The sequence below is a fragment of the Seriola lalandi genome, unplaced genomic scaffold, assembly GCF_002814215.2.
Source record: "Seriola lalandi dorsalis isolate HSWRI2012SDOR001 ecotype SW California unplaced genomic scaffold, Sedor1 jcf7180002054565, whole genome shotgun sequence".
Taxonomy (NCBI): domain Eukaryota; kingdom Metazoa; phylum Chordata; class Actinopteri; order Carangiformes; family Carangidae; genus Seriola; species Seriola lalandi.
This window is the reverse complement of record NW_019525118.1, coordinates 451,774-464,453: the sequence shown is the minus strand read 5'-3', so window position 1 is coordinate 464,453 and position 12,680 is coordinate 451,774. Positions and strand designations below refer to the sequence as shown.

The 12,680-nt window shown below is 46.4% G+C and overlaps 1 protein-coding gene across 2 annotated transcripts in view; it reads right to left on the bottom strand.

Moving 5' to 3' along the window:
- Positions 1 to 656: 656 nt before the first annotated feature.
- Positions 657 to 12,680, bottom strand: part of LOC111662572 (protocadherin-1-like) — a 22,389-nt gene continuing 10,365 nt past the window's right edge. For both annotated transcript variants that reach the window (XM_087176685.1, XM_087176686.1), the window contains 2 exons: positions 9,363 to 10,194; positions 657 to 4,969 (listed from right to left, as the gene is read on the bottom strand). In XM_087176685.1, the coding sequence (XP_087032811.1) occupies positions 2,720 to 4,969; positions 9,363 to 10,172 (3,060 nt within the window). In that variant the 5' untranslated portion in view covers positions 10,173 to 10,194 and the 3' untranslated portion in view covers positions 657 to 2,719. The remainder of the gene's footprint in view (positions 4,970 to 9,362; positions 10,195 to 12,680) is intronic.

Sequence of the window (12,680 nt, the reverse complement as noted above, 5' to 3'; positions counted from 1 at the left end):
CCCCCCCCCCCCCACACACATTGATCCAGGGCTCGAACCGGCAACACGAGCCACAGCTTCTCTAACTGCTGCGTGAGCAACAGGAAAAAGTCCTTTACTGCAGACACATAAATAAAATTGTCAAAATTTCAAAATCACTCTTAAAGTCCAGTTTAAACGCCAATTTTAATAAAAACGGCTTGTCAATAACATTAATTTCTATCTGCTGCCGACTGAGCGGATCCCTGAGCGGGATCAATAAAGTTGATCTAATCTTATCCATTAATAGATGCACATGAAACATGCAGAAAGTAACCTGTTACATTATCCATTCAATATCTTCCTGTGCACCATGTGTAGCCTTCAGTCAACATCTGACTGTTAATACTTACTTTAAGTTCTTTATATAGTAGATGATAATTATATGTTTTTACTTGTTAAGCTGCAAGAGTCAAATTCACACCTGACCTGATCAATAAATGTGATTCGAGTGTGAACTGGACTTTAAATATGTATTCACTGCTGTAAACCTGCACCACATCATACATTTTCTCTCCATGTGTGAAGGATGGAAAATGAAAATGAAATACCAGACGTCTACCTGCGGTAACCCCCCCCCCTCTTCCTGTCGTAACCCCGCCCACTTCAACCACCCAGTGAAAGCAACAAAGCGCCACTTTAACATTTAAGCAACATGTTTATTGAAATAAAATCTGCTTTTAACTGTAAAAAACAAAACAAAAAAAAAGAACACTGTACATTTATTTCCCCCAGAGAAGCAGAACATGAAGCAGAACATGATCGAGCATGTGTGTGTGTGTGTGTGTGTGTGTGTGTGTGTGTGTGATGGAACAGAGTTGACGTGGGGATTTAAACCTGACGAGAGTGAAGTGTGACGCCTGTGGGCTCGAGTGTTCACAGGCTAAACATTAACGCAGCGTTAGCGAGATGCTAACACCAGCAGGAACTCAAAGACCAACCAAACAAGGAAACACAGTCTGAACTTCAGCGTCATATATATATATATATAAACTGTATAATGGTGATGGCAGCGAATACGCAGGTGTGTGTGTGTGTGTGTGTGTGAGTGTGTGTGAGTGTGTGTGAGTCTTTGGTACAGGTATTTAGAAGCACAGTGAACAATGAAACACTGTTGATAAGCACACACACACACACACACACACACACACACACACACACACACACACACACACGCGCAGCGACACAGTAATGTTGCAACTAAAACAGCAGATGAAAAAAGCACAAACAGAACAAAATATTTGACATGTCGTTCACATATATGTACAGTCTGAACATCGCTACGACGACGACACCTTAACGTGATTGTCTCCATGGATTTCACAGTGCACATGACAGTTCCATTTTCACCCCCCCCCCACCCCCCAATAGTCCATCAAGCTGAAGCCACAAAACAGCCGACGTGGCGTGAAAGCTCGTCACAATCACGCAGTTAATGGGCTCCGTCTCAACCCCCCCCCCCCCCCCCATCTTTTGTACATTAAATAGAATAGAGCAAGGCACTCTGGGTAAAATAAGGCGGGTGCCTGGAAAATTACCTGCCATTAATCTGTGCAAACAATTGACTTTTTAGCCCTGGTGATTGGGAACACGGCAAAATTAAGTCGTATTTCAGCTGACCTGACAGGAGGTGCGGAGGTTAAGAAATGGTTGTATTTAGTCTTAGTGTACCTTTTCCTTCATAGTGTAGTGGTTTCTTCAACGCCCTTCCCCTCCTCCTGCTTATTCCCTTTCTTTCTTTCTTTCTTTCTTTCTTTCTTTCTTTCTTTCTTTCTTTCTTCACTGCTTGGCTCCTTGACCGCACTGAAATTACCTCAAATTGGTCTGAACTGGATGGAAACACTCTAAAGTGCTACTCAGCCAGTCTAGTTCCTGGCCAAAGAAAGCCAAGAAACAATAAAATTGGGTACAAAAAAAAAAAAAAGTAGCTCAGGAATTCACAGTCACTCTTTGTCACACTTCAACAAGCTGATCGGGCCATAAAGAGCAGCTTTAAACCTCCAGACAGACAGAAAATAAGGAAAGAAAAGAAAGAAAAAAACCCACATTCAGACATAATGAGGATGTCAGTGTGAACCTTTCAACAGCTGCACAAACAACTCCACAATCAAAACATTTCTGAATAATAATAAAGAAAAGAAAAGGATGAACTCATAAACTCCTTCATTTAACCCTCTGTGAAAAGGTGAACACAAATAAAACAGATGAAAAAACATATAGAAGCTCAGGATAGACCCATATGGGAGTATTCAGGATTTCCATCTTCATATTTCCATATATGCTTTTTCTAAATTCGTGAAAATATAACATCATGTGCTTTAATAGAACAGAAACTAATTGAACATATTCTTATATGATTGAACATGAAAAGCAAAAACACAACCACCCCTCAAAGCACGTTCTGGATCAGCAGAGTTCATTTTGGGGGTTATGGTCACCAAATACCAGTCAAATGTCAAGATGGTAAATATTGGTAAGCCCATATTTGGTCTATCCCTTATGTAATCCTTCATGGTGTGAATATTGTGGTGTCCATGTTGAGGTGAAAACCAACAAAAACAAACTGAACAGAACAGAAAATGGTGAACAAAACCAAACCAAACCAAACCAAAGATAAAAAGGGAAATGGCAGTTTGGAGATGGGTGCTGTGCGGGGGGGAATCAGTGCAACTTTGGTGGAGGAATATAAGTCCCAGCATGACTACCACACCCGGTTGGTCCAATAGATGTCCCTGTGGTACATTGCCGTATTTGCGTATTCTCCTACCTGTTTGTTGCTGTATTTGGGCGGGTTGGCCTTGTAGCTGTAATCCGAATATTGGTCGGAGCCTGTGGAGTTGTTGTCGCCGGTTCCCACGAAGGTGTTGGTGGCGGGGAGGTCCTGAACAGCCTGGTGCTTCTTGGAGGCGGAGGGCGACTGTGGCTGCAGCTGGATGGAGGGTAGTGGGGAGTTGGAGCGGTAGTGGCGGCCCAGATCGGGGCTTCCCGGCGGGTAGTTAAGTGGCAGGTGGATTCTGGGACTGTCGTTGACGCTGTCGTTGATGAGGTTGAACTTGAGGCCTTTCTGCAGGCTGGCCTCCTCGTCCTCCTCCAGTGGTTTGGCAGGTTTTGGAGCTTTCCCCTTTTTGCTCTTTTTCCCTTTGCCGTTCTTGGGGCCCTGCTTTGCAGCGTACAAGTCCTTACTTTCCTTCTTGCCGGCCTGGTAGCCGCTCTTGGTGTCTTTCTGCAGCCGGTGTCTGATGACCACCACAGCTACAATGACCAGAATCACACCAGCGATCCCCGCCAGGCTACCGTACAGGATGTTGCTGCGCTGAGCAAGGGCGTAGTTGGGATCTCCGGCAATGTCCCTGTCCAGAGGGGTGTAGAGGCTGTGTCCGACCAGCGCTTCGATGAGGGAGACGTTGGACATGGTGTCATTGACGAAAACATGGACCAGGGCGGTTGTGTGGCGGGGAGGTTTGCCTTTATCGCTGACCCTCACCACCAGGCGGTGCAGTCCATTGTGCTTGCCATTGAATTCCTGCGCCAGTGTGATCTCTCCGCTGCTCGGCGAGATGTGGAACAGGTTGTACGGGTTGCCGCCTGTGATGGCGTAGAACAGCTCAGCGTTGGGTCCAGAGTCAATGTCCTCAGCCTCTACCACCTCCACACGGGTGTCCGGTGGTGTGACGGGTGTCAAGTAAGTGTAGGAGGAGTTGGACGGTTTGGTGACGTAGGGGGCGTTATCATTTTCATCTAGGACGTTGATGGTCACGCCGACGTAGGAGGATCGAGGAGGGTCACCGGCATCCACAGCCTTCAGACGGAAGGTGTAGGTGCTCTCCTTCTCACGGTCGAAAGAGATGCTGGACAGGATGGTTCCTGTGCCGTTCTGGATGACAAACTTGCCATTGTCCGGTTCAACAAACAGCCTCACTCGGGCGTTTTCCCCTTTATCAGCATCAGTCACGGTCACCACACCGACGGGATTGAGCGGAGGCATGTTCTCAATGACGGAGAAGCTGTAGCCGTTCAGCATGAACTTGGGGTCATTGTCATTGCGGTCCAGGACGTTAATCACCACTGTAGCGGTGCCCGTTTTGCTGGGAACACCCTTGTCTGCTGCCGCCACGCGGAACTCGTAACGCTCCGTCTCCTCCCGATCCAACAGGTTCTTCACACGAATCTCCCCGCTGTTGGCGTCGATCTCGAAGAGCCTGGTGGCCGAAAGCTCGATGATGCTGTAGGACAGTTCTGCGTTGGTGCCACTGTCCGCATCTGTCGCCGCAACATCCAGCACCTTGTCGCCTGGCTGGTTGCCCTCTGCAAAGTCCACCTCGAGCAACTCAGGGGAAAAGTTTGGCGTGTTGTCGTTCATGTCTGTAACCTGGACCTTGAGGGAGTTGGTGCTGGACAGCGCTGGGTTCCCAGAATCCACAGCGACAACTTCAATCCTGTAATCCTTAACACGCTCATAATCCAGCAGGGTAGTCGTCTGCAGGAAGTACTTCCTCTTCCGATCGTTGGCTGACTCACTTGCAGGTTGAAGCTGAAACGGGACATCACCGGCAACTACGCACGTAACCACCGCATTTTCCCCCTCGTCGCGGTCTGACACCTGGACCAACGCCACTGCGGTGCCGATGGGCATTTCCTCAGATATGTTGGCCACGCCGTCCTGGTGCGTCACCAAACCAATACCGCGGATCTCAATGGCTGGGGCGTTGTCATTCTGGTCCCTGACGTTAACGGTCACCAGGACCTTGGAGCTCTTAGCGTTGGGCCCGCGATCTTTGGCGACCACAAAGAACTTGAGGAAGTTCTCCTCCTCGCGGTCCACCAGGCCTTTGACGTATATGATGCCGGTGGAGCGATCGATGCGCAGAAGCCTCTGGACGGTCTCCGACGCCTGATGGAGGCTGTAGTCAATCTCCCCATTGATGCCAGTGTCTGCGTCGTTGGCTCTGACCTACAGGGGCAAAAGAAGAGGGTTACTTTTTCATGAATATCCCCCCAAAAAGGTTGTGTAGTAAGCTAGATACAGATTCTAGTACCGTTTTAGTCATCACAACATGACAATATTGTTGTGGTTTTTTTAAGAGAATGCCAAAACTAACATGCCTGCATATGTCGATATCACACAAATAAACCATAAATATTCAAATTTGAGTCTTCTTGAGTCATTTCTATGGTCAATATTGATCTCTAAGGGGTAACCGGCAGCCTGAAACATGTGTTCCCATTATAACCATCATTTTATTGACTATTTAGACTTACAAAGAATCACAACCATTACTAATGCAACACCACAAAGCCCTTTGTGTTCTCCTGAGGGGGAGGGGTTTTTCTGCTGTGTGTGAAACATAATAGAAGATCAAAGCTGAGTGCTCATACCCACACAACAACATCTAATGGCCGTGCAGCGGGTCATTGGCATCGTATGGGCAGATGAGTGAATGTTAATGGTCCTCTCATTATCAGAAAAGCCCCGGCTCCTCGGGGCCCATTAGGGGAGACCGGAGAGGACGGACCGGCATCGGCCACCATCCGGCCTCACACGCCCAAACCCAAAGTAAATGGAGGTAATTAGTCAATTAGGAGATACGGGCAGTCAGCAGAATGTCACTTAGGATGTACTCATTAGGACGACTTTCTATCTAAACATCTAATACTTTTTAATTGTGCTCATTCAACGCCTCAGCTGCTGGGAGGAAATGTAGGTCGGTGTGTGGTTTCAAATGAACTAGTTGTTGAACAGCTGATTTAAACGTCCCAGGTGCTGCTGCTTCAGCGTTTCCACAGCCTTCACCTGGGACGTACAGTAATGTAATTAGGGTTTTTAAATTTTAAGGCCATTTATACCTTTAAAGCAGAACTGGCCCCGAGCCAGGCCTGCACTCAGCAAAATAATCTCCTAAAATATAACTCCTAGAAATATTGGTTTCTTAAGAAACAAGAAAAATCTGCCAAATGGGGAGAGGTTATTTTCACTTTTTTTTTAAACAAACAATAAAACTGTTTGTTTGGGCCAAGGACAGAAATCCTTGATGGATTCTTTCTTTTTTGAAGAAACACTTTGACATTTTAGGAAATGTGCTTATTTGCTGTTTTGCAAAGAATTAGACAAGAAGATCGATACCACTCCTACAGCAGCAGGTGAATTTATAACTTCAGACTGCATCTGGTAAGGTTAGCTTAGCATGACGACCGGAAACAGGGGGAAACTATTTTATTTACAACCAAATACTCATTCAATTCATTTTTGAGGGAATGAAATGATGTCTCAAGGCTCCAAAGTGTGACACATTAGTTGATTTTCTTAAACCTTATAAAGCTTCAATGAGGAGCTGGAACCAGATGATACAGAACGCACGATACTGTCAATGTGGGAGAAAACATCTAACACGAGCATTTAAATTAACACTTGGGGAAGAAATCGGGGTTTAAAGGGTTAACGCAGCCGACACAATCTCTGAGGGATTTTCCTTTTTACACAGACTTCACTTCATCCTGCCACATAATAAATATCTGGTTTCCTGCCTGCTGAGGATCACACACTGTGACAGACCGTCACCGGCACCTTGGGGTGACCGTGGAAGTCACTGATCCAAGTCGGTGAGGTTAAGGTTAAAGAAAGCATTAAAGTGAAATTATAATTTCTCCTGCCCATTGATTTCCTTTCCTCCGGTGCGGCTTTAAGCAGCAGACATCACCAAACAGCGGTGAATTATTGACAGCTTCTGAGAATTGTGTATTGAACAGTTGAGCTGCTGGAGCACAGTGCCGCTGTGATGAAGCCAGGAGCTGAGCTGGCTGCTCTCCAAGGCCGCTCTGTCCGGGGCGTACAGCAAATATAAACACTGTTAACAGTTAACCAGCCAGACCAACTGCTTTCTTACAGACGGACCAGACTCTTTAGCATGTTTTTAGCCCATTTACCAACAGTAAACCTCTCGTTTCTCCTCTCTTCTGACCAGTCTTCACATCGGAGCGACCTCTTTTTAAACTGGTTTCTTTCCTTCAAGGATTCATTTTATTCTTAAAGAAACTGACAGCTCACAGAGACGTTCTGCAGAGAGATAATCCATCACAGTTAACATCCTGTCTGGTTTATTGTTGACTAAATTACATTATAATTACATGGTAGTTCAGTGTGGACTCTTCAAATCATTTTGGGCTTCCTCCTTTTAGCTGATTAATCATCTGGTTGTCAGAGAAATATTTAATGTTTTTTATCATGCTTTTGGGAAATTAGTCATTAGAGATAATGACAGTCACATTTCTGTCAATTGTCATATATTCTTTGGTCTTTAATGAGCTCCAGATTTCAGGGGGTCCTTCGTCTGAAAGGGTACAATACCATTTTTACAATCATATAATTCATCAGTCAAACAAATCTGATGATTATTAGTCAATTAAAGGCCGTGAAAAGCTTTATTTCTCTCAATCAGTTTGTTAGGATGAGCGATGGGCTCCTACAGGAACAGGAAGTCACCTACATCCGCCAAAGTAAGAGCGGCTTTGGTTATTTCACATGAGAGATTTCTGTGTTTTCTACTGGTTTGAAGCGACTTCAGTGGACCAATGAGGCGCAAGAGCAATGTTTTTTTGTTGATCAAATGTGATCAACTTATTGTTTTTTTTTAACTTTTTCACTAATATTAATGTTATAAATGTTTCAAAAATAATAAAGAATCTCTTTAGATTTTCTCTTTAGGAAGGAAATATGTTGAAATACGCGGCACGCTCCTTTAAAGAGCGACAGTCTGGACGATTTAAACAGGTCAGGGTCGTCAGTCAGCGACGTCCCGTCACTCCTCAAACGCACGTTAAGTGAAATGAATTCTGTCTCTGAAACGCGACGAGCCACATCCAGAGCAATAATACCAATAAGCCCCCGTGGATAATCTCATGACTGACTCAGATTAAGTCATGCACGGCTCACTGGAAGGCTGGCTGGTCGCACCGCACCGCGGGGAGGGGAGGGGAGGGGAGCGGGGAGGAAGAGGAGGATGACACAGCGAGGTGGGTTTGTTGTGATGCTGCCAAACCAAACTGAACTTTCCCGCTCGGCCCCCCCGCTGATGGCGACATCACGTACCGCCGAGAGCTCAAAGGTGAAGTTGAATCAGTGGTTAATATGTGACTACACGCGGCGATCCCACGCCCTGCTTCACCTCGGCCGCACCATCTGTCTGAACAGATAATTGAGCAGCATATTGTGTGCAGCGGCTGCGCCGTGTTGTCCCGCGGCTCTCTGCGTTATCACCGAAAGGGCCAAAGGTCCCACTGCAATGTTTGGTGGAGAAGAGAAAGTCTGAATTCAGCAGCGAGGCTCGGGTAAGAGGGGGGGGACAAATTCAGCTGGAATGAATCTCACTTCTTTTCTTTTTTTACGTTTTATGTAAGAAAAGAGGCAGATTTATGAGCTCAGGTGATAGTGAGGACAAAAATGTGTCTGTAAGCTGTTGCTCATCTGAATCCTGTTGTTTTACAGGTGAAGATCTACAATTTAAACCCTGATTTCCTCCTGAAGTTCCTCCTTAATGTGATGAAACAATGTCTTCAAGATGTCAATCAGCTGCTTCCAGCCACAGACTGTAAATAAAGATGGTCGTCTCCTCTGTGACGTCACCCGCAGGTTTCTGAAGAGCGGTTTTAAAGCTCCAGGTTTGAGCTGCTCCACCGTTGCCATCTTGGCAGTGTCTGACTCCGCCCCCTAACTCCCAGCTAATTCAAAAATGGTCAAAGAGGAGGGGCCTGTGTGGAGCCAGTTTGTGGCAAGCATACGCTCACCCGCCTGTCACTCAAACAGGCCACGCCCCTCAATCCTCCATAACTGTAGTCCTTAATAAAATGTAAACAGGTGAGTTTTATAAACAGGTGTCATGAAGGAGGAAATTAGCTCTAGAGACCAAAACAGTTTTTGTACCAGGCTGTAAACATGTTTATTTCTGCTGTAAAGTTGGACATTTTAACATGGGAGTCTATGGGGACTGACTCACTGTTGGAGCCAGACTCTAGTGGTCGTTAGAGGAACTGCAGCTTCTGGTTCTTCATGTTGATGCTTCATGTTTCAGACCCAGATTGATGTTTTCTTCCAGTGTCTGGTAAATTAATTTAAACCCCAAGAATAAATCCTAATTTTTAAATCCTTTATTGATTTGAGTTGTTTTCCATCGTTCATCAGTTATTGATTAGTTTCCTGTCAATCCCTTTATCAAAAAATAAAGTAACAGCTACAGAACTAGTTCAGATTAATTGTATAATAATTTTAAACGAATGACATGTTGGCAGTGATGATGGAACTTGGTGTGTGTGTGTGTGTGTGTGTGTGTGTGTGTGTGTGTGTGTGTACTGACCTGCAGCACTGAGTGTCCCAGCGGGCTGTTCTCCGGCAGCTCGGTGTCGTAGTGAGTCCTCTCAAACTTGGGGGCGTTGTCGTTCTGGTCGGTGACGGTGACCCGCAGCAGAGCGCTGCTGGCCCTCGGCGGCCTCCCGCCGTCCACCACCCGGATGTTCAGGTCGTACGAGTCCTTCTTCTCGCGATCCAAGTTGCCCATGACGACCAACTGCGGCAGCTTCTCGTCCGTGTCGACCGCGACCTGCAAGCTGAAGAGCTGGTCGGCGTCGGGCCCGGTGCTCAGCGAGTACTCGGCCACGCCGTTGGTGCCGGAGTCCCTGTCGGTTGCCATGGGGATGGAGAAGAGGGCGCCGATGTGCGTGTTCTCTGGGATGGAGAGGGTGAGGATGGGTGAGGAGAACTGCGGCGTGTTGTCGTTGATGTCCATCACCTCGATGCGGCCTTCGATCAGCCGCGGCCCCGAGCCGATGCCCTTCACCATGTCGGTGATCGACACCTCGAACTCCAGGAAACATTTGTCGCCCTCAAAAAGGTTGCGGCAGTCCCTCAGCGTCTCGCGGTCGATGGGGATCTCGGTGGTGTAGATGTCGCCCGTCTTGCCGTCCACCCGCAGGTACGGCGAGCCCACCTCCAGCTTGTAGAGGTGACCGGTGTCGGGCAGGCCCCGGTCGGCCGCCAAGCTGCCAATCAGCGTGTTGGGCGGCTGCTCCTCTGGAACCCGATACAGGATGTCGGAGGGTGCGGCGTTACAGGAGACCAGCAGGACGACCGCCAGGAACAACAGGACCTCCCACCTCAGCGCCGCCATGTCTCCACCCGACAACCCCGCTCTGGAACACACAGAGAAAACAGATTAGTCAGACTCATCACTCATCCTCCACACGGCGTCCAGACAGCAGATCTACAGAGCGCCGCCTCCTCCAGATTCATGTCGGAGTCACTAAATGTGTCACACAGATCTGGGGACCTGAAGGAGAGACAGGCGGACGACTCGTTACGTTAAGTGCAATAAAAGCTTTCAAACGAGTTATAAATCCTCTCCAACCACAGACGTCTGAAAGCCCCTCGCAGCACCGCAGAGCAAAGGTTATTTGAAATACTCAATATTTCACATCATTTTATCAGCATCCTAATTATTTTACAACATTATGAGGATCAGGAACTCAGATCTATGACTTTTTTAATGTTTCATTTTGCTCCATACAAGATTAATCCAGGCATTGTTTTGATTTTCTATTTACAGTAAATTTCTGCCTTTTCCAGGCCGTCCAGTCTCCCTGAAGAAAAGCGTTCAGGCCGTCAGGCTGATAAGACTCGACTCTGAGATCGGTGTTTTCACTGACTCTTCACCTGACGTCTGGTATTCATGACGCTGCGTTTCAGCCGCTCTACATACTGACTGTTTCTTCCTCTCCTTCACTGTCTTCTCTCGGCAGAGTTTCTCGGCTGCCGGTCACCGAGGTTAATCTGAAGAGCGCTTTTTTTCTCCTCACGTCCTTGATTTTGAGAGGAACGCACACACACACACACACACACACACACAGACACACACAGACACACACACAGACACACACGCACAGACACACACACACACACACACACACACAACATGGACCAGCATGCTGAGCAGGAAGCAAGAAGTCTTGATGCTCTCCTCCTCCTCATCCTCCCCCGACTACTGCCACACTGAGTTTACTGTGTGTGTGTGTGTGTGTGTGTGTGTGTGTGTGTGTGAAGGCTTGTATCTTCTGAGCCTGTTAATTCACAAGAAAGGGAAGTCGAGGCTTGTTGCTCATTCATTCAGTGACACGCAGCTTCTGTCGTTCACAAAGCCGAACATAAAGCCGCCTTGATAAAAGTTATTTTCACACCTCGCGCCTCCTCCTCCTCCGACCGTCTTCTCACAGGGAGGAATGTGCCACACACACGCCGGAGCGTCGTGGTGACGTATCGGATTATCAGGCTGCATCGACGTCCAGAGAGATCTCACTGTGTCTGAGACTCTGATGTTTTTACACAAACTCTTTCTTTCATTGTCGACACAAAAAAACGTCTGTACGACGACTCTATCTACAGAAAACTGATCAGTCTGATCAAAGAGTCATTAACAAACATGAATAATCTAATTCTGTCTCGTTGCTAACTTGTGATACTTGACGGTTTTCATACTTAGTTGAATTTAACTTTAACGGTCTTTTTAGCTTCTTTTTTCACAGGGTTTCATTTGTGTAATATATTATTAAACTCCTTAAGTTTTAATTGATGTTTTGTTTTATTTATTTATAGAGAGTATTTGTATTTTATCTTAAAATCAAACATTTAAAACCTAAAAATCTGATTTAAAAACAATAAATTGTTGTTGGATCTTGTATCAAACAAACATGTTTCCTTCACGTCTGTCGCTGTAGCATCACAAAGCTAACGATGCTAACAGTGCACAATCATGCGACACATTTTCACCTTCATCAAAAAAACTGCAGCTCCTGTGATTTGATTGATTAATTGATTGATTGTGCGGCTCCTCCCCCCTCAGCTTCCCGCAGGTGTTTAACCGCTGAGAACCAATCAGACAGTAACGCTGTTTCTTTACAGTAGAAAACGCTCATCATCACGTCTTTTTGTTGAAGTTTTAACTAGAGATGAAATTTACAGGTAAACCCGCCACATTTACATTAACATTGATGTTCTTAACGTGAGGGATGAGCAGTGAGCGCTGCCTCATTAATAAATCAATCAATACATAAAAAGATAAATGAATAAATGAAGAGAAGAGATGCAGTTTGTGACAGACAACAGAGGGAAACAGAAACAGCTGAGACGCTACGAGCAGCAAATGTTTGACGTTGCTGTCGTGCAGTTGTTGATCTGAAGTGTCGCTGCTCTGCTCCCTGCTGTGACACACACATACACACACACACACACACACACACACACCTAATTACCCCCTGTATGACTGTGAATGAGTGTGTGTGTGCAGGGGTTTGACTGTGTTTGCAAGTGTGAATGTGCATGTGAATACCTCAGTGTGTGTGTATGTGTGTGTAAAGTATGCGTGTGTTTCTTTTCTCACATTTTTTCCTCCAGAGCTGCCAAATACCCCAAGACCACCGAACTCTGACCTCTGACCCCCGCGGCATTTCACACGTTGCCAGGGAAACGGGGCTGAAACAACACTGCGCGCTGGCTGACGTCCAGTCTGCTAATGTAACACCAACACAAGGACAGTGTGTCTGCACCAAAACCAAACCAAGTGACCCCAGTTACACACTCTGTCCACAACATACCACCTTTTCATTTTCTTGTGTATTTACACAAG